At 39.0% G+C, this 22,868-nt stretch overlaps 1 protein-coding gene across 1 annotated transcript in view; it reads left to right on the top strand.

The window, feature by feature from the left end:
- Positions 1–18,498: 18,498 nt before the first annotated feature.
- The window catches only part of LOC124309082 (sestrin-3), a 109,404-nt gene continuing 105,034 nt past the window's right edge, over positions 18,499–22,868 (top strand). Inside the window, exons 1-2 of the mRNA XM_046772339.1 lie at positions 18,499–20,548; positions 21,030–22,095. Coding sequence (XP_046628295.1) covers positions 20,319–20,548; positions 21,030–22,095 — 1,296 coding nt within the window. The 5' untranslated portion in view covers positions 18,499–20,318. The remainder of the gene's footprint in view (positions 20,549–21,029; positions 22,096–22,868) is intronic.

Below are 22,868 nucleotides of genomic sequence, written 5' to 3'. Positions count from 1 at the left end.
TCGAAAATATACTTTTAACTCGTTCGGAACGTTGCTTTATCCACCAGATACGTTCGTAACAAATAATTATAAAAATCACGCATTTTCTTACATAGAGTACCGTATTGTACGGAATAGGAGTTGAGATATTTGGTGCTGATTATGGCTAGAAAAAAGCCGGACTTGAATTATAGGCGATGTTGTCCTTGTGGGTATATTAAAAATAAAATTCCTGAAACGAAGTCTTAGGCTTGGAAGTCGACTGTTATTCAGGGTCGATTTGTATTTAGAACAGCACGGTATACATTGCATTATTGGATGGTCGTAAGTATGGTGGATATAATAATGTATGCAGTACGCCAAACAGCGTCTGATACGTTAATAAATATAGGATAAATTTGTATAGATAGATATCGATGAGATGTTTTTGTTAAATATGATTGAATACATTATAATAGTAATAGCGTTTATAAACAAAAACAAACAGTTATTTCTTATAATATATAAAAAAAAAATATATATATATGTATAAAACATATGTTATGATATTATTTATTTTAATAAAATATTCTTTATTCTAAGTCAGGTATCAATATAAGTTATACAAAATTTAGTATATAAATATCATGACCATCATTATTATATATTGTATTTGTAACTTGTTAATACATACATACGTGTACATATATATATATATATATATATATATATATATATATATATATACATATATACATACACAAACGCATACATATTATACACTCCCAGTTGTACTTGGGCAGGAGTTATTTTATAAATAAAAAGAAAGGAAAAGAAATTCGCACGTATTAGCAGAATTCGTTCGATTGGAATGTGATTCTCGTATCATATCTGTCCGTAATCCGTATCCCGCTTCTAACGTGCGCGAAAAGTTTAAATTTAATTTCTATTGAAAATTTGTCAGCACGAGCGTTGTGAAAACATGTATCATCAGTCGCATATACGAATTGTTCTACGGGAAAATGTTGAATTCTGAATTTCAGTGAAAGCTGAACTTGACAGCTTCGAATGAAACCCGCATGAAAAATCGCTTGTTCTCCGAAGACGTACGTCGATATTTTTCAAGCTCGCGTTATCTCCAAAACCACGGCTGGATAAGCTTTTCCGATTATTCGTCGTACGTAATCTATTTCTTATCAATTTATATCAGCGGATTTGTCTGCAACGGTAAAACGACTCTATCGCCGTTAGATTGATTTAAGATTTTGGAACCTATCCTTAAGTACTCTCGATTTGAAAACCCCGCCGTCCTTTCGTGCTTTTCGATTAACAATTGAAAGCAGGAACTCTAGCAGCTCTCGAAAACGGTGCATTGTTCATTCGTGGGGAAATTAAAGATTCGGAGCTTTTATAATCGCAAGTCTGGCGTTTAGTTTAGTTTCTTGTAATATGCACAAGACGAAAGGTAGCTCGAGGCGTGCAGCACGGAAATCGTTTCAAATACTGCGAGTGTAAGTGAATCGTATGATATACCCATATAGTATAAATTATACGCAAACGGGGCTGTTGCCGAAACGTTATGAATCGAGATAAATCCCCCGTATAATTAGGCGTTGGATTTTACAGGGTATAACATAAATCGCGTCTAAATCGCGGGTAAAGGTTGAGGAGCTTATAGCATGCCTATGACGAAAATATTGATCTTGTTGCTAGGCGGTTAAAAGCGGGTTATTCAAACGGTGTTCGTGGTTTACAGTTTCCTCCGCAAGATGCCGGCGTCGTTGTTCCGCGAGTCGAAGTGACAGTTCGGAACTGTCAGTCGGGGTGGTAATGTCGCGTTTTCGCTGCTAATAAACGTCCTCGTTAGCTACAAGCGGCTAGTCGGCGAATAAACGGCTATAAAATACAAGGGGATTCGTTCGGTGTGAGATGTGCTCGCGATTAACCACCGATAAATACACGACATTACGCCCGAAAGCTCGGGTTGCGTACGCTCGAAGGAACGGCTCGCCGGCTCGCTCAGTCTACTGGAAGATTCCATTGTGAGTGGATTTGAAAAATTTACATCCTCCAAGGAATCGTCAGTTTTCTCACGTCTCGCCAACCCGCTAATCAGACACCGTCACATATCAAGGTACGTCAAAAATCCTCGATTACTCCGCGTTCTTATTTCGAACGATTAAACGACCGTCGTTCGAACAAACCCGAGTAAAAGTTGGGCGAGAACGGAGGAACGAACGAACGAAGCAAGGAGCGAGTGAGGCTATACAGTCAGTCAGTCAGTCAGTCAGTCGAGTCCCGTCCCTCTCGTTTCAGCTGGTCTCTCAGCTGACGAGCAGAGCGTTGGCTGCTGCTGCTGATGCCGATGCTGTACTTATTCGCTGACCGGTTCGTCGAGTCGAAACAACGCGTACGATAGAGCGAGAAAACGAGAGAATGAAAATAAAACCTGGAAGGTACTCGGTTGAAAAGAGAAGAGAATCACAAGCCTTCCCGGATACCTTCGCTATCTTCTGTACGAAATCACGTTAATCGGGTATTGTTACGTACGTTTCGTGTTCGTCGGGTCGAAAAAAAAGAAAGAAACGCATGTATTTTATTTTTCTTTCAAATCCCTGCGTTGCACGTTCTATTCGGCTGATACCGTACATAGATAGATGGAGGGATAGATTGGTGGGCAAGTTAAACGTACGGTGAAAACCAGTTGCTGACACAATGAATACGAACGCCGCGACGACTGTGACACTGTTTTGTAAATTGCATCGAGCGAGACTTTATGCCGGCTTGCATGCATACCTACACAGATGTCGTGTCAATGTGTGCATCGTGCATGCCGATACACGTGTAACGTGTGCATCGTTCTAATCTTTCTCCTCCATCTCCTCATCCTACTTCTTCCTCTTCGTCTTCTTCTTCCTATTTTTCATCCAGTAACGTCACACGTTCTTAAAAAAAAGTTTCAGGTATACCCATACGTATGCGTAACGTCGTAATGCAATTCCGTCATGTATTCAATGTACGTAATGTATGCATGTATGCATGTGTATGTAAAACATGACTCCGGGGTTACATCGGTCTCTCAAAATAGACATTTTTGTATTAATAATAGTTTTAACGTGCCTTGAGTCAGGTTTTTGGTTGGTTTCTTTGCTTTTCTCTCCCCCCTCCCTCCACCTCATCGACCCTTCTCCAAACCGCTCTCTCCTTCTCTTTCTCTCTCTCTCTCTATGTATCTTTTTTTCACTAGTTTATCCAACCGTTCAATAAAACTCGTCCTCTTCCCGTACTCTTAATAATAATAGTTATATTTCGTGGGCTGTTTCCTTCTTTCTCTCTCTCTCTCTCTTCAACGCCCCATTTGTCGATTTTTTCAGTTTTCCCTTAGTTATCGGTCGAGTTCTTTCCATTTTCATTTATCGCAGGCTACGCGTGTACCGTACATTAAAGGCGACGTCGAGAGTATACCTGCCCGTGTGTAGTATCGATGTAGAGCGGTGTATGTACAGTGTAAGGATGGATATTGACTTTTTGGAGCAGCGACCGCTCTTTATTTCCTCGTTACGTTTGTGTGCGTTCTTTCAACATTTTTATTTCTTCATTTTTCGCCTCGTATCGTATACACCTGCAATTACATGTACGTATACCATACGGAAGTATATCTCGTTCGTTGGTGTTGTAAATTTTTCTTTATGAATCATCGTTCCACGTTACCTGCGTACAGGTTAGTCACTTGTTGGCGATCAGCTGATTGGACCGACTGCAAAAGAACTCTCGGTATTTTAGAGGGTTTCTTTCTTTCCTCTCTCGTTAATTTTTTCTCCTCAATTAACCGATGCACGTTGCCAAAACATCCGAGTTATAGAATTAATTCGCAATTAGGTTCGTCCGTAGTGTTTTTCAGTACCATACATTTACGCACGATGTACCTGCGCAATGGAAAACTGACTGTGAACTAGGAGAAATAAATTTATTCACCTCGAGCGCTGCCTCGAGATCATAAAAAAGAAAAAAAAAATTAACAATTTTCCTTATCCTTCCGTAACGTTGTCGGGTTAACATTCGTTTCGAAATTATACCTATGGATGATGGTGGTGGATATATGAATGGAAGGTATTATACTCATTTGCATATTATTGTTGAGCAAAGAGCTGTGTTTAGTAATGTATATGGTATAATTGTTGAATTTATAATAGCATGCATGTGCAAGCGGTGAAATATAGCTGCGGCATGAGTAATTCTGTAATCGCGATTAAATAGAACAGAGAAGAAGAAGAAGAAGAAAAAAAGTACCGCAACACGTTTCCTTGCGGCTGGGATTTCATGAATTCTATATATACGCGCAATACATAATATAAGATATCTCGTGACGGCGTATCGAATGATATTCCGGTTTTCGGAAAAGTATACATATTTATGTATATCATATACCGTACACACGATGTGTATCGGGTACATGTATCTATAAATATTGTACTTTATACGCGTTTCGTCGTTTCACGATCAGTCAAGCGTAAAACTAATTGTGAGCAATGATCATCGCCTATCGCATTACGTGTAAAGTCGTTCGAGTTTTTAGCGTGCGTAAAAAATATGACTCGGATCGTCGTCCGCGTTGAATGAAAAGTCCGTAAGATCGCGTACAGCGATGATGATATTTTTAACAATAACAACAACAAGAGCAGCAGCAACGAGGGAAATAACGCGTCCGATATATAATAAGCGGGGCAATTTTACCGCTGCAAACTGAAACAATTCGTATTAATCCTTCAAAGGTCGAGAACAAATTACCACTCGGTTGTACATCATATGCGTACACGTACCTATATGCCTATGTAAAATACATATTGTATATATATATATACATATGTACAAACCGTGTGCGGCACCGCGGCAACAATTGTTCGTTGGTTTTGCCGCTCCTCATTTCTTTCTCGTCCTTCTTCTTCCTTTTCCTCGGCGTATTTTCGACCTTTGAGAGGTGTGCGCTCTACACATGTGTCTCGGCCCGGCCAACGTTATGCGGAGAGAAAGTATCAGGCTTATTCCCTGCTTATTCCCTGCAACAGCACCGGCACATTTCCTCTCATGCGTACGCATATAAGTATAAACACACGATCTTGCTACACCTACTCTGTGCCCGCGCAGTCGCACAATGCGATTGTTCTCTCTTATTAACGTTCTCGCGTACTTTGAAATTTTTCTATTCTTTTTCCCTCTTCTTCGGTCTTTCTTTAGTCCCTTTTTTTTTGTCATTTTCTTTTTTTCTTCTCTCGTTCGCAGAATACGCTTCGCGTTTATAAGCGGAGAGGAAGGCGTGTGTGTAATAATGACTTGGACGGCGTATACGTGTACATACCTATGCGTACAAAGTATATCGCGTTAATACCTACGTACCTGTGTACGTAAGCGTAATCGTTGCAATGCAATGTCGGAAATTTACCCGCCATCAGCGGCACTTTGTACACCTACGTATAGGTACGTGTAATACGCCCAGTTCCTACGTATAAGTAACGCACTGATGATAATTACTCCAACAACAATGCTATCACCACCGTCATCATCATCATCATCATCATCAACCTCGTCAATGATAATAACAAGAGTGATATTAATGAGCCTTTCGTATATGTACTCGGTTTAAATTAGCATTCGGCATTGCTCCAGGCAAAGTGCATGTACAGGCACGTTCATACATGTATAATGTACAACGTGTACGTACGTACCTAGCCGTGTATGCATAATATATCGGCGAGGCTGCAGCTCGTACTTCGCTGTTACTCCGCTCGCTTCTTCCTTGTGCATCCTAGATCAATAGATCGTGTGTACGGATGGATGTACGTGTGCGTTAAAGTTCGTTAGATCCATCTTATGTTCGTACGTTGGTATATACGTACCTACGTGGAGCGTAACGTGTGCTCGTTGCTCGTTGTTCAATTATACATTAGGCATGTACCATATACCGACGTTACAACTTTGAATATTGAAGGATCTCTCGAAGACTAAAAGAAACTGTAAACCATACGTTGAGGTTGAATTGGAAGGAACAAATTTGAACCTTTGTTCTTTTTTTTTTTAATCCTTTCTCGACCTTTAAAAATCTAAGATCGATCCTCATTCGCAAAGGTTAAATCGTCTTCGAAATAAATTTATCCCAAGTTCACAATACGGTAATGATTTTTTTTTTTATCCTTCGTAACAAAGAATTTCTTTCCGTTCCCTGTAACGTTCGTACAAACGCTGCGACTACGCGTGGGGAAATCAAATTTTTCCGTGTACTCGATTTGAGAAAAAAAAAAGACAGAAAAAAAAAACGTTCAACTTGAATTAGATTATTTATTTAAGTTTGAAACGCGCAGGTGCGACTGTACACGATTAACGAGACTGGATGTAAAATCGGCGCGAATTTTTCCCGTAACTAATTTCTACTTTTAATTTATACACCTATCGTAATAACAGCCAGAGAGGCAACCGCGGACATTCAGCTGCGGGTGCAGAGGCCTCTGATTATCGCCTCAAGTAGAACTTGATCAGTTCGATCGACGACTGTACAACGGTAACTAATAATATATTCTCACGTGAAGATTGAATCACGTGCTTCACGTGGCCGCGATGGTGGTGGTGTTACGCCGATCGGGCTTCTTCCAGTATCGAATAAACTTGTCGCAACGTCGCCAACTTTCTATCATACTTATTATCAAAAGAGAAACGAAAGAAAAATATCAAACGAGTCGAGTACGACCAATGGCAGTCGCTTTTAAGGGGTTGATTTCGACGTTGACGTACAAACCGTATCTCAAACGCGAAAAAGAGCTCGACAGCTCCATCCTCTGCACAATTTCGAACAAAAACGTTTCGATCCATTTTCGATTTACGCACACACACACACACACACACACACACACACACACATATATATATATATATATATACAACAACAAAAAAAGGAACAACACGATTGCCCTTGCATTTTCTCGTACGGTAAAATAATGGCGGTGTATATTCATATATACGTAGTGACCTTAATGACTTTGAAACTTGCTAATCGGTTAAAACGTGAGAGCGGATTCTCACGTAGCGAGGATATTTGATCTTAAAAGTTATCGCGCAAACGACAAAGAAAAACGGATGGATGAAAATTCGTCGGACTTAATTTTTGCTTTTTAATTAATGTGGGTAACACGGACCGGATTTTCCTTGCTCGTCAGCTCGGTCGGTAAACGAAATTTTAACATCCACGCGTGTCTCTAATTTACGTACGTACGTGCACAATGGACGAGATGCTGCACGCGTGTAACGTGCGTACGTACGGTGTATTCTCGGCAAAGAGATGACGGGAGCAAGCGAGCGGGTTGTCTGGTCACAACACGCATATCCGGTCTAGTGTCAACAAGAGTCCGTGCTGCACCAGACCGGGCATATGTGTAACGTATCACAATCGTCCCAACTTACACCTTGTGCTCGAACGCACTCGCGTGATTCTAGACGCGTGTGCGTAAATAGCTGCATTAACGCGAGCTACGTAACGTGGACGCAACGACGTTCTTGAAATGGATATCCATTGTCGACCGTAACCACGATTGCTTTCCATCGTCGCTCGCTCGGCGTCATATTTAAGCAATCACCCACCGCCGATGTTCTTCTTCGCTTATAAATATTCAACGCTGTTTAGGTACGTAGGTATAGGTCATTGAACAAGAAAAAAATTCATCCAATCTTACCGATTCGATTCGTCGATGATGAAGTCACATCCGTTGTAACGAATATCGCGTCTAGCTGTACTGGAAACGGTTTTATTTTAACTTGGCCGTACCTACCTGTACCCTCGGATTTCTTCCAAATAAATAAATTAATGAAAATCTCCTTTGAAACGCGGATCTTTATCTCAGTCATCCTTTTGCGCCTAGTTTTATTTGTTTATTCGGACTCAATTTCGGAAGCTTCTCGGTAATATTTTGAAAAAGTTCTAAACAAAGATCACCCTGAGCTGTACCCCTAATTTTTTTTTTTTTTTGAAATTACAAAAATATGGTCAATTCCTGTACGCAGTCGACGGGATTTTCTATGGCTGGACCGCATTTCCAGTATCATTTTTATTTCAGATTATTGTATCATTTTTTTTCAATTTAATTTCAAAACCATCTCACGGAGTAGGAAAATCTCCAACTTTACTATCAAACCTGTTGAAATAATTTCCAACAGTTTTTTCATATATATATATATATATATATATATATATATATATTTTATATCTTTTGTTGTTTCTTAGATTAAAAGTGAAGGAAAAATAAAAAGAAGCGAAGAAGGAAGAATAATAAAAAAAAATAGGCTAATCTTATTGTTGGTTTTTTCACCGCTCATATAATTGCAGTCGGCCCGCTACACGTGATGTCTTTCTCTCTCTCTCCCTCTCCCTCTCTCTCACACTCTCATATTACGGCTATAAATCAATGCGTCGAGTTGTATTATAGATATAGATATAGATATAGATATGTATAATGGTTTTACGCCGATGCGAACCGTATATTATCTTTCTCTCCTTCTCTGGAACAGTTTCGTAACTTGACGTGCTTTTATTTCGGAATATTTTTTTCACCTATCTACACCAGTATAAACGTAATATCGTAGTAACCGTATACATTACACAGTCGTGCATCATGTTCAACATGAATCAATCGTGGGAAATTTTTGTCCACCTTATTATACCTGAAACATACACATTACGGGGCAGTCCAAATGAACGTGGACAAGGTTTCATCACAACGAATTTATCGCCGATTTGTTTCCTATTTCTAGTCCGCCAAATATACATTTTGTGATTTTTTCCAATTTTTTCCACCTGCCGTTTAGGAGTAGGTGTTTTAGATTACGCGGAAGATCGCGCTCAGTTGATCTTTCATTGTTGTACAATTTTGGAAATTTATCAAATATCGTGAATAAAATATTTGTCTTTTTATTCCTCGAACATCAAGCATGTTATCAATTTACGTCACAGAGAAGACTCACGCTTGTAATATTAAATCTCCAATTGATGTTTGAGAAGTGGATCCGACCACTTTTTCATTGTTAATTCAATCTCATAAAACATTTCTGATTCAATGTGAGCTTTTAATTTATGAGAACAAGATTCCCGGATCATACATCGCTGTGTTACGGATCGCGATTTTTGGCTTGAATATAAATGTCGGTAAAGAAATAATAATCTAAGTGCCAAAACGTGCTGTTTCACTAAAAAAAAAGCAAGTGACAAATAAAACGACCGCGATCTTTCACACAACGTAGAACGCTCGTCGTCATTTCACATAATCTTTCTTTCAACCTAAACAAACTTTTTAGGGGATGCCACGGTGGAAAATCGTGAACGTTATTCGTTTCGTGCGTATCGTCCATACGCATACAAGTTGTATTATACGCGTGTATGAATATCGTGGAGGGAAAGCGGTCGTCCACCTGTGTAAATCTAGCCATTGCACGAGTTACAACAAACTTATGTAACGAGGATGTAAGTACGTATTATACACACCTGAGTACCTAACTCGCGTTTGCCTATTTTCCCGTCTTTGCTCCCTGGTCTTTTCACCTTTTCACAATCTTTCGTCGCAGCCTTTCTTTCTTTCTTCCTTCGTTCGTTCGTTCATTCGTACTTATCTGTCTCTCAGACAACCGAGTTCATCGACCACTAATTGTCGATTTTGTTTACCAAAATGTTCGCGCACGCTCGTACGTAGGCATAGATCTACGATTGAGGCGTGCGGCACATTCGTTATTATTTTTTCCCACCGCAATCTCTTAATTAATAGCTGCATCTGCAATTTTACACACACGTTACGGAGTATCGATACCCTGAATCCGGCCGTACGCGAGTACGTGAATCGTTGTTAGGACATCGTAGGTATAACCGTGCGTTAGAATTTAAAAAGATTTCAACCATTTCGCATAATTTAAAGTGTAAAGCCGTTTACATTACATGTAACGATTTCTCTGTTATACCTTGATGATTTCAATTCGTTGTTATTTTTCCAAACGTCCTCCCTACGATTACAAAATTTCGATCGATCGCTGCGATTTCGAACCTCCGATTTTCTTTCAGTCGAAATATTATACGACGATGATTGCAACGATCGTTTGATAATAATATTGATCTATGTACGTTTCGCACGGTTACTTTTTGGCATTCATAGAGTCGAGTCCTGCTGCTTGGTAATTCAATAACGTGATTCATCGTAATACCTCGGCAGTTATCGCATATATATATATATATATATACGTACGCAATGATAAATAATACAGAATTAGAGTGTAATAAGGCGAAATAAAAAAACACTCAACGAGTTTGAGTCATCGTGAAATTGGACTTTGGGAATGCAGGTCTTTGCAGATCTTTTTTGCTTGTTGCTTGTACATGCATTACGTAATCATCGTATTTCCTAGTCGTATAGAATTTTGTTGGTAGATTTTACAACCGTATATTAATTTAGTTACAAGTAGATATATCTAAGCTGGCCAAATCGATCATTTCTGCTTCTCTCGATTGCGATCACCGTTATCACGACCTGCGGTACAATTTACAGAAAAAGGACTTTTCGTCGAACGGTAAGAATGAAACGATCTCGTTAATTGGAAATCGCATCCTCTGTATAATATTGTATACATATCGTATATCTCGTATACAAAACGGTGTTCTTTTATTGCTATAACAAGCGCCTAAATTCTTTCGGAAGTTCTGCAGTCGAGCGAAAATATATATAAATACCGTAATAAACGGGCTTTTAACCTTTAGAGCGCCGGTCTGGTTCTTTTAGGAGTCAGCGGAAAACTCGGAAACTCCACCAGACGTGTTGGCTTATATATATATATATATATATATATATATATATATATACACGTACATAAATCATACCTCCAAAAAATATCGAATATCAAGGGAAAAATGCCGGCCCTCTGAAGGTTAACGCAGGTTTTTTGCACCATTCGCAAAAATTTCTCCCTGTGCACAATAACCTGCAGAGTTCTTTATTTTATTCTTTATTTATTCTATTTATTATTTTTTTTTTTCTTGTGCGAATATTTTTTTCGCCTTCGACGGTTCGTTAGATTTTCGTATTCTGTAACCGTTGCAAAATAAAAAAATAAAAAAACTTTGAAGAAAAGAAAAAACAAACAAGAACGGATACTGGAAATAAACTTGTTCGTTAAACACGCGATTTTCACGCCTGCAACGCTAAACTTTACACTGGTTGCAAATCTTGGTACAACATATTTTTTTCCTTCGATTCTTGAACGTTGACATAAAGTATGATTCATTTGGAAGATAAAACCGCGGTTGGTGAATCGATCGTATTAAATTATATGCTTCTGGCATTTTTTTTTTTTTTTTGTTTTATTTCATCAGCAGTAATTCGGATGCGAAACTGCGATTATTTCTTATCAAGGTACGGAAAATTGGAATTAATTGTAGTTGATTGAGGTGGAAAATTGAGATGAAAATATATATAATGCCCGTGCAGTTGGTTGCAGTGACTGTTGCCACTGCGGAGCAACGTGTCAATGAGTATTATATATAAGGTAGATGTACCATATAAATTACGTCTGTCCCAGTTTCCTTCTCCTGCATGTAATACCTGTAGCTTGGCTGCGGATCATGACTTTTCTCGCTGACAATCTAGAATCACAATCGTCTCACAATCAGCTGCAGGGTACGACGCGTTTAATTTACTCCACCTCCTCCCCTTCTTTTCACCCCTTCGTTACAGCGTTAATAAAAATCTTGACGAATTATTCACGCCGTTAACATTCGTCGTATTACGAATGTGTGATATTCTCTCACAATTCGAACTCCTGACTTTACGGTGGTGCGTGCCACGGTTTTTTGTACCAACTTATCCAGGATCGCGCGAGAAATTACACGTTATATATACTTATGTTATATGTTTTTTATTACTTTTCTTCCGCCCTGTATATATATATATATATATATTTTTTACATTTTTTTTATATATATATATATCATGTATTCGTTTACGTAATAAATAGACAATAGAATTGGGAAAATAAAAAACAATATATTCGATGCCGTGCATAAAATAATATCGTAGGATAACAGAAGATTTTGAAATTCATCAATCATCGGAATGTGCCGCAATTATTCACAAATCTACGCGTTGAAAATAATTGTACACCGCCTGATTAGTATACCTGCCTGAATTACGTCCCGCTGATGTTTTTCCAGAAAATTTTTTTTTAATCCAATTCATAATCAATCAATCACGGCACCGATATTATCATAACAATCACGCGAAACATCGCCGGGAGGAAATGAAAACGCGTGTGAAATAATTGAATTACATTCCACATAATTTTTTTCCCTCCTTCCCCCATCTTTTTTTATACTTACAGTCCGATTAATTGTTTTCCAATTAGTTTCCCCCTGTTGTTGTATTACATACATATGTATAAATAAATGTAGGCTCGAAGCTGTCCGTCGAAAATTTATTTTGCCTGATTACAGACCGTATAATTTATTAACGACGTTCAGCAGACAAGAAAAAGAGAATTCGCCTAGTGGTTTATACGAAATTTGTACGTTTTTTTCCCCTCGCCGCCTATACTGTATAATACCTGTACGATCCCTCCGCGCGTTAAATCATCGTTACGTAACGCTTGTTATGTTCAATTTTTTTTAATTTTTTTATTGCCACCTCCCCCTCCCCCCTCTCTTTCCACATCTCTTTTTCTCGAACCGGCAAATTGTCATAACAGGGTATTACCGCACACAAATCGAATATTATTTTGCTCGTCAAACACATTTCGTGGCTACGCGGACTCGTCACGATGACTATGGGTTTATTTTAGTGATCGCCTGTGACGTTTTCACCTATCTTTTATGATCTATACCTGGATTATACCTTGCCAATTCATATTATATATATACACACACACACGCACGCATACACGTACACACAACCATCGATCAATAAATATATACACAGCTGTTTTTTGTTTACGATTTATATCTGTACTCGCAGACGCGTACACGTGAAAACGTTTTAGACGGGCCGTACGTTTAAATCGTAGTGATTCAGCCGCGTGTTAAATACCTACACGCACGTTGTACGATTTTTATATTTTTTTTTTTCCACGGATCACCGATATCGTCTGATTGATGTATCATCGAGTGTTAAGAAAATCATTTTGTCATTCTGAAAAAACGTTTCACGCAACTTTTCGGTATCGCAATTTATTTCGTCCACGCTTTTTCCTTTCTTCGTATACTTCCTTCTTAATGTTTCTATGTATATGTGTACATATTAAATTTGATACAAAATTACCGTTTTTTTTTCTTTAATTTTTAATTTAAAAAAAAACAATGTCGCAGTCATTGTCAAAATATCATCGTTTAAGGACTTCCGGGGACGCCGTGGAGGGTAGGAAAAATCTGGTAAAAGAGTATAAAAAATCGCGGATCAAATCCAAGAGGGCGAGGGTCAGACCCTAGTCGCATTGACTCGGAATGCCCCATATGCAAAATAGTTATCTCGAGCCTTGAGACGAATAAACGCCGCCGCAGCAATGATTTAATCGGTATCGTGTCAACGTAACACGGGTGTAACCCATACATTTGTGTATTCACGCCTGCGTGTGTGCGTAATTTATGCATACATGCGTATATATGTATATATATATATACATATACATATATATATATATATGTATATGTATGTATGTATGTATCTTGTTACAGGTTAACCTACAGGGTAAAGAAGTTCCGTGTGTGTCTTCACCTTTTCTCTTTCTTTATCAATACCTAATGCAGAAAAGTGTTTGTCGGTTTCTTCTAACAATTTTTCCATAATTATTCATTGGGTTGCATATTATGTTCGCAAATGTACTTTTAGCGTGAAGTATTCAACGACCATCGCAGCGTGATTACGCGATATGCTCGTATAAGATCGTCACACCCTTTGAGTTGTTTTTACTTTTTTTTTTTTCTTTTTTCTTTTTTTTCTTTTCTCCTCTAAGAATCCAATGACGATAGAGGCGGAAAGGTCAGTAACGCGTTCTACTTCTCGTACTCCGTTCTATATTCTCCGCAACGTTATACGGCTGCAAATGAACGTTGTCACGAAACATGTACTCACGTATAATTGTCATTCGGTTTTTACGACTATCGCGTGATCTTTCATCGTCGATATTTTTACGCATTCGAATGTGTTATATATATATATATATACACAATTGATTTTTATATCTTTCTCACGTTTGTATTTTATTTATTTTTTTTTATTTCTTGCTCCTGAAAACTCTTGACCGTTAAAGGAACGAATCACTCGCGGTTCGTCGAATAAAAGAGTGTCTCAATTTGTTGTGACGGAGGTGGATTTTTTCTAGCTTGTAGTAAAACATTAGTACGACAAAATTTTTATACGGGTAGAGTCGAAGCGCTTTTATTTGTTTCATCGGTGTAGTTTCAAGCGAAAACCGAGTTCTAATGAAATCTTATGCAATTTGATGAAATCCTTTGAAATCTCTGAAATCACAAGAAATTCCATGAAATTTTATAAAATCGCGTGAAATTCTTTGAAACGTTGCAATCCCGAAGTCCGGTGTTTCACGCAAACAAAGTGGTCAACTCTACGTTCAGAAGCTGTGATAAATTATTTTCCCTAGCTCTTAGCGAGTGAGCGCAGGTTCGGACGTCATTATTCTTGCCAGGGATATTCGATCGCAATCCCCACGTATCCTTACCGGTTTCGATCTTGGATTATTATCACCGACAACCGAGCTCGTCCGCGGGGAAATTTTCACGCACGACGTGTAATAAATCAGTGCATGCGTAAACGAGCTTTAAAAGCATGTCTCTGGTACATCCTACTTCCCGTATGCTTCGTCTCTCCTTCATATCCGCGCAATCTCGTTAGTTAGATACACCGTATCCGTAGAATGTGTAACGCGTCCCTCCCCAAGGATAAGATGTACTTACGATGTGAAATTCGATCTTGAGGAGAGAAAAGAAAAAAAAAAAAACGATTACATTGTAGATCAGGCATAATGTAAGGGTTGCATTCACTTCTCTCCGTCGATCGGTTTTCTAAGCTTATACCTACATCCGGAGCCAATTGCGGCTATGACTCGAACATGATTAATCGTCATGGATGCAAATTAGGAGATCCTTGCAATCCGTGCAAATGCAGCGCTGCACGAGAGACGTGATATTTATCTATCTATCTATCTATCTATCTATCTATCTATCTATCCATCTATGTATCGGGGGCATGCCACGACACCTCGATCAAGATCCTACGTCGAAGTCTCAGATTGGCTTCATAATTTTTCGTATGAAATTACACGACGAGAAACGCGATCATAATATTTTTACTCGAAACATTTCGACCCAGCGTATCTGCAGTACTATGATTTAAAAATTTGACGAAAGCAACTCACTTCTTAATATGTGAAAAAATTGGGAAAAATATTTTATATTTAAAACATTTTTGACAGCTGTTAGAAGATGGAGATTTCGTGACTTCGATAGATAAATAAAAGAAAAGAAATGATAATTTAAAGCCTTATTATCGAATTGCATTTTGGACGTAAGAATGAACATTATCGGAAACTGGTTCTGTTTTTCAAATTTTTAAATCATACCTTACGTACGCTGGGTCGAAAAATTGTTGAAAAAAAATTGCGATCGCGTTTTTCGTCACGCACTTTCATAAAAAAAATATTGCAAAGCCAATCTGAGACATCGACGTAGAATCTTGATCGGGATGTCACGAAATGTCCGACAGGCGATATTTAGCCGAAGTCGAATCCGTCCGTTCGTCGTCCACCTGTATCGAGGTGTATACCTGTATATACACCTTGCGCCTATCGCTTAGTGAAATCAATACCGCAGCAGCTATTGTAAATACGTTACGCACACATAATGGTACAGAGAGACCTATACGTGACGTACGAGTACATGTAGCTATGTATGTTAAGGATCGATGACGTAGGAGAATGTGCCTGCAGAAAATGAATCTCTGCCGAAGGTGAATTCGAGGCGATTCGAGTTACCGGATGAGATTTGTTTGTACCTAACGTGTTTCTTTTTATCACTCTTGTTCTCCACTTTCGCGCATCAACGTTCGCCATAATACACCTAACGTTATATATCTTGAAAAGTCATTCGTTCGCTTATATGTATTGCATGAATAAAGCAGCACTTTTCTCATCGATCGGCAGGAGATAAATTGACGGATGTAAAGTATGACTGATAAGGGCATTTGAACTTTAATGTCGCACGCGCACGTACATTTTTGTCGGTTCTTTCATTTAGTGATCGTTCGGTTCACCTTTTTCACACGGAATTTTATGGCCCTGCGTGAAAGATAGAAAAATAAGTAAAATAACGGAAAATGTCATGGGAATTTACGTATCTAACATAGATTTTTGGACATATCGTCTGTATAGGTATTTTATACCACACGTATAGACAAATTGTTAAACGCGTTGTTTTGCCGTTTACAAATCGATTGCAACTGTAATATGTATATAATGTATATACCTATATTCAATATTTACACACAACAATTGAGTGTGGATATGAATCAATTAACAGGCGATATTGATTTACGGCTTATAAAAGTTCTTATCACAAGCTGACCCAACACGTTTTCTTCTTTGTTATCAATGCCAAGGCAATATATGTATATAAAATATAAACATATTTGTCTAATACCGGATCGTAACGTCACGAGAATGAAAATTGAACGAAGTGTTTACCTAAACATCGATACGCGAATGATGCATCGAATCAATTTTTGATATCCCCCCTCCAATCGCCGCATCTCACTTTGTTTTAATTTTAACACATACGCGTGTTGTTCTGCAAAGCAGGATTTCTCATCCCCAATATTTCTCGTTCGAACTGCTTGATATATAAGGTATCTACGCGCGCGTGCGTGTTTTAGAAACATACACCTGTACCTCAAAATGCTTGTAAAATTGAAAATCCATATTGGAATATTGACTGTTGGGTTATATTTATAAAACGGCGGGGTTGCTGAATATTGGCAGTTTCGGTTATATCTCCTGCAACCCTCGACACCAAGCTCGGCAGATGATAACCTTATAAACACGTACATCACATGCGCGCACACACACACACACACACATATATATATATATATATATGCATATATATATGGTCCTGATTATAGGTATAACGTACAAGAGAAATCGATAAACCCAGCTGACTTTCCACCCTTTCCTCAGGGCTGTACCGTGTGTGTGTATGCACGCATACCTATACACACGTATGCATATTCTGAAAATGAAAATGGCGTCAAGGTTATAACGGGTGTACCTACACGCATAGATATCTACACATCCACGTGCATAAAGGTATGCGGATAACAATACAATCCGCGGGGGGACGCGGGTCCCGTCTGTTATCGACCGAAACCTTCCTCTCCTCTCCTCTCCTCTCCTCTCCTCTCCTCTCCTCGCCGTCCCGGGGGCAGGTTTAGATTCGATCGCGGTGACGTCGGTGCCGTTATCTCTTCTTCCCCTGGCAATATCACTGGCGCGCGCATCGCGCGACCCCCGATACCGACGAACATACCATCCACCCCCTACCCGGGCTCTCGGCGATACGTGCGGACGTGAAAACGTGTCCGTGGCGGGGCGTGAAACACCCCCCGTGAACCTTAACCTTGGTCACCTTGGCCTAGGCCGAGGACGACGAGGAGGATCGATTCCGAGGGTGCCCCGCCAACCCCCCCGGCACCCTCATACCCTCGTGCAATTATAATATATCGTACGTGCATAGGTGGGCGCGTTGACGCAATGTCGCAGATTTCACTCGAATGCACGCCCGTCGCTTCTACCTGACAATAAGATAATTTCGGTCACGCGACACGCGCCTATCGAGTATCGAGTATAGGTTATCTTATACCTATTTCGTTTCAACTTGCTTCAACAATCGTCGTTTACGCGTTGTACGTACCCACGCAATGATACGCACGGTGTGTTTGAATACGCGACGTGATTTATCGTCATTCATGAAAAGAGAAGAGAAAAACTTGCAAACGTCTCTTTTCGAATGAGATTTTTTTTTTTTTTTTTTATCTCTCTTTATTTTGTCAAGCTTATTAACATTGATCATACGCACTTTCGTCTTGACTTTTACATCGACGACGCTTGTACGCGGTGTATGCTAATCGTTCTCTTTGTATTATCTGTTTCAGATATCAACCGTTTCTATACTCCACGTAATGTGATAACAGTATAAATAATCCGGATACAACATGTAACGTTTTACGTATAATAATAACAACAACAACAACAGTATATTAACAACAATATGTATACATATGTATACACATATATTCTTGAATAACAAACAAGTGGCGAAAAGCGTGCGGGGTGTATTGATGTACAACGTACAAATAAAAAAGTAAACGAGCTGAAAGCGTTGGGACGATACTGCAAAAAGGAAGAAAATAACGAATGAGTTGATGATTGGTTAAACAAATAAATAAATAAATAAATAACGACACAGTGACAAAAAAAAAAGAAGAAAAAAAAACGTAAACGTAAACGCAAAGAGAGTATAAATCTGTAGTATTTGACATGTATTATATTTATATATATAAAAGATCGTATTATTGAAGAGATAATTGTTCGAAGCAAATACATGTGTGCAAGGAAAACAAATATCTACAGCGGTTATATATATATATACATACATATACATATATATATGTATATAAGTATATACGGATATTCGTATGAATAGCAATTTTATTTAATTTATTGTTCGAATCGTTGTGTTTGTGCAAAGCCTGTCAAGACTGATCAGGGCCTAGTCTTTTGGGAAGAAATACGATAAAAAAATACATAAATGTACACATATAAATAGCGCAGAGTCGATATAAAACGAGTAATGATAACGAAGAAAGACGATAAATCGACAGTTGATTGATATATGATATTTTTAAATATTTGTTGAAATTGATGAGTTTTAATTTATTAGGATATTTCAATTGCCGTTGTTTTCCACTCTCTATAGTATTTTCCATTTCGGTGTGTATTACGGATACCGTTTAGTATTTAGAGATTTTCAATTCTAGTTTTTTTAATTCCTACTCTCGCACTCGCGAATCTACGCGAAATCTGTAACATCGATATTCTAAAATTATATCTTTGATCTGTAACACCCAAACATATACATATATATTACAGATATAAAGAAATATATAAATATTTAAAAAAAAAAAAAACAAGCAAACAAACATACAATAAAAACCGTAGCAACAAAACAAACATAATATATAATACAATTAGATAATTAGAAGTTCAACTAATAACAGATAATAAAAAATTCACTTCAGACGTAATTAGTAATCGAGACCAATTCGTATTATACATAGTGGTACCAAATCATCATTTTTGTATCGGAGGGGTGTAAAAATTGAAGTTACGATAAAAAAAAAAAAAGAAAAAAAAAACCGTAGTAAAGAACGAAACTAATGAAAGTCAACGTATTGCCCTGTGAATAAAAATTCATATACACGAATAAAGAAAATTTTTTAACCATAAATACAAATTATGTTAACGTGTTAGTGATATATAATAATCTGTGGACTAATTCTTGTTATAATTTAAATTTTTTAAATACATACATTTACATACGTATATACATGTGTATGGCTGTGTGATATATGCGAGCGCCTGCGTGTACGGTTTGTGATTCTGTCGGAGCATTGTACGCAAAAAAGTAGACTTTTCTCTTGATTTACGTCGTATATATATATATATATATACACCCATATATATGAACAATATTACTCATTTGATATAACAGTTAACAGTAACAATTCGTATAAATTTGCGTAGCTCCTGTAGAGGTGGCAGCTTGTTGCGGAAGAGTGAAGTTCGTATAATATATTGAAATAAATCGATATATATATATAATAATAATTTTAAAAAAACGACAACAGTAACAATAATATATACAAAGTAACAATCAAATAATGATATTAACATACATCGTGAATTGCCGAATTAAAAATCGATCTCAAAAGCCTTTGTGAAACAATTAGCAAGACTTTTTACCGTGTGTGATATATTATATATATATTATATAACATATATATATATAAATATGAAAAATAAATCGTAAATGAAAAATTTAATCGACGAATAAAGATACGATCGATAACCTTACGATATCACGAATCTTATATCATTGAAACGCCGGAAATCAACGATAACTCAGTATTCAAAACGAAAGAGAAAAGGAAAAAAGAAAAAAAAAAAAACAATAAGAAGACAAAGAAGAAAATATACCCACACACCCAGACGCACACTCCCGCAAAATGTACAAGGATCAGAGTAGCTCGTCTTCGTTGGAAGCAGCGTCGAAAAACGGGGAGGTCGAACTTGTAAGCAGATTTTTAGCCCCGCTATGCGCCAGGGACGAAGCTGCGAGAAATATCGCACTTGCAGCTGCTCGGACAACCGTCGAGGGATGGCTGGGAGGCGTCGGGAGTCCCGACGTCGTCGAGGGCGACGCGAGGACTGCCATTTTCCGATACGAGGATAACACGTTAGTTTTTCACATTTACTTATGTCGGAGTAGTAGATTTAATATCGTCCAACGGGGATGGAAAATCGGTATTCTTGGGCCGAGCGTAAGCTCGCAGTTCGAAGACGAATATCGAACGTAAGCGAGGCGAAAAGACCGTCGGATCATACGCTATTTTATTTAATTTTTCTAAGCAACCGTAGAAGCTAAGAAATGTAATAATATAGCGATTCAACGGATATAGATCAAGGACGTTAAAGAGGTCCAGAGTCGCAGGCCTGATGTAACAATTCCCAAGTAACCGACGATACGTAAAGTCCGTGCGTAAAATGAAATTATCGCGCCAAGTGTGTAAAATAGCGAATTCCAGCCTTGCGCATGCGCCAATTTCGTTTTACCGCACCGATTGCTGTATTTTTCTTTCCTCCTTTTTTTTTTTTTTTGAAACAAGAAACGTACGCATTCCGATCTAATTTTTCACACGTCGTTTGCACATTCGCAGATCGTTGTACGAGACGTTGCAGTTGCAGTCGAACAGCGTGAACGGAAGTAATTCAAAGTCCGATGAAGTTTCAACGGCATCGATACCGATGCGGCAGCTCATCGATCCGTCGTTGCGGTACAATATAATCCGCGACGATTTTCGGACGGAAGAATTTTTCCCCCAAAGCGTGACGGACAACGGTATATACCTGCAAAAGGATACGAACTACGATCCGGGCGACGGTGTGACGTCCTTCGATATTCTTCAAGGAAACAACACCGGGGATCATCACCACCATCATCAGCAGGTGCATCAGGGGGATTCGGAACCCTCGCCGCACCATCACCACGGCGTGAAACCCATCAAGATCAAGGGCGCCAAGCAGAAGGTCGACCAGGACGACGTCGACGTTGGCGCGGGCAAGGTGTACGGGAAGAGTCCTAGATTCGACAACGAGAGTCTGACGGGATTCGGACGCACACCGCCAGCCTCATCGGGCTATCCCAGCGGGCACTTCGACCTCCTCAGCGGCAACTTCGTATCCAAGAACGACAACTTCGTCGCCGGGATAGAGTTCGAGGGTGGGAACGAGAACTCGAACGTTCGCCAGGCCTCCTCCTACCGCAAAAACACCCAGTTCTACGGAACCGCCGACGAGGTTTTCTTCGACGACGATCCCGTCAAGACCGGCGCTCCGGAGGCCGGTGGCGTAGTATTCAATACCCTCGACGGTTTCGAAGGCAGACGGGGATCCGAGGACCGACGCGAGTCCTCCGGCAGCCTCAGGAAGAGCGTCGAACGAAAGGTCAGCGCCGGACAGATAAAAAGACCCTTGTCCCAGGACGACGACGTCTCGTCGAAGAACGGACCCGGCGCTTTACCCCAACAGCCCGAGGTCACGCCCGGCGACGTCGGCAGGATGCTCAACCTCGGGAACGCTCTCGATGGTCCGAAACTACTCGCTCAGCCCAACAAGTATCTCAGCCTCGTCACTCTTCACTTACCCGTCATTCTGAGGCTCAGCGTCAATTGTCCGTTTCAAAATGTCCGCACCAAGTGTGCCGAGATACTCGAGATGGTCAAGGTGAGTCTTGCGCTTGGTTTTTTTTTTTTATCTTTTTCCATATTTTCGTCGCTGGGGCTTATTTGTTTATTCTTTCTTTTGTTCAGAGGGAAAAACCGTCGAGTCGGGAAATCTTATGGCAACGATATTGTTTTTTCAAATCTCGTTTCTGTGACAGTTAATGAGCAGTTTTTTTCAATACCAATCGATTCGGAGATTCGTTTATTTAATACTTCAATTGGTACCATTGGTCACAATTTTAGTCGGGAATAATCTGGGAGTTTTTTTATTCTGCTATAATCTGGGATATTTTTCAACATTTCGGTATAAAATCCATCGGTGTAAAGCAAAATACAACCATACGCGTATTTTGAAAACTTGACTTATTAGAGTATTCGGTATGTTTATATCTACTAAGTAGGTATAATGAAATTGCAAAATAGTGATTTATTTTTAGAAGATGAAAAAATAAACAACACCAGTTTCGATTTTCGCATTTTCATCTCTATCGGTTTTCAAGCTTTCCGAATCGCGGAGTTCGTACCCTAAAACCTCTTCATTCACACCGTCTTATTGCAAAATAGCAAACATCTAACGCAGAGTAGCGTGCATCAAGTTTTCACTTGTCTAAGAAAGGGTTGTAATAACTTTGACGTCAAGATCTAGACTCGAACTCGACGATCGCACATCAGAGGTGATAAACCCAGTGGCTGTTCGGTGTGGTCAATGTTCTTAGAGTCGATTTACAAGTGGGAGTACAAATATATTCGTACAGAAAAACAAAATTCATTCGT

Source organism: Neodiprion virginianus, chromosome 1 (assembly GCF_021901495.1).
Source record: "Neodiprion virginianus isolate iyNeoVirg1 chromosome 1, iyNeoVirg1.1, whole genome shotgun sequence".
Lineage (NCBI taxonomy): Eukaryota > Metazoa > Arthropoda > Insecta > Hymenoptera > Diprionidae > Neodiprion > Neodiprion virginianus.
Note: the sequence above shows the minus strand (reverse complement) of the source record. Positions and strands in the feature narration are given on the sequence as shown.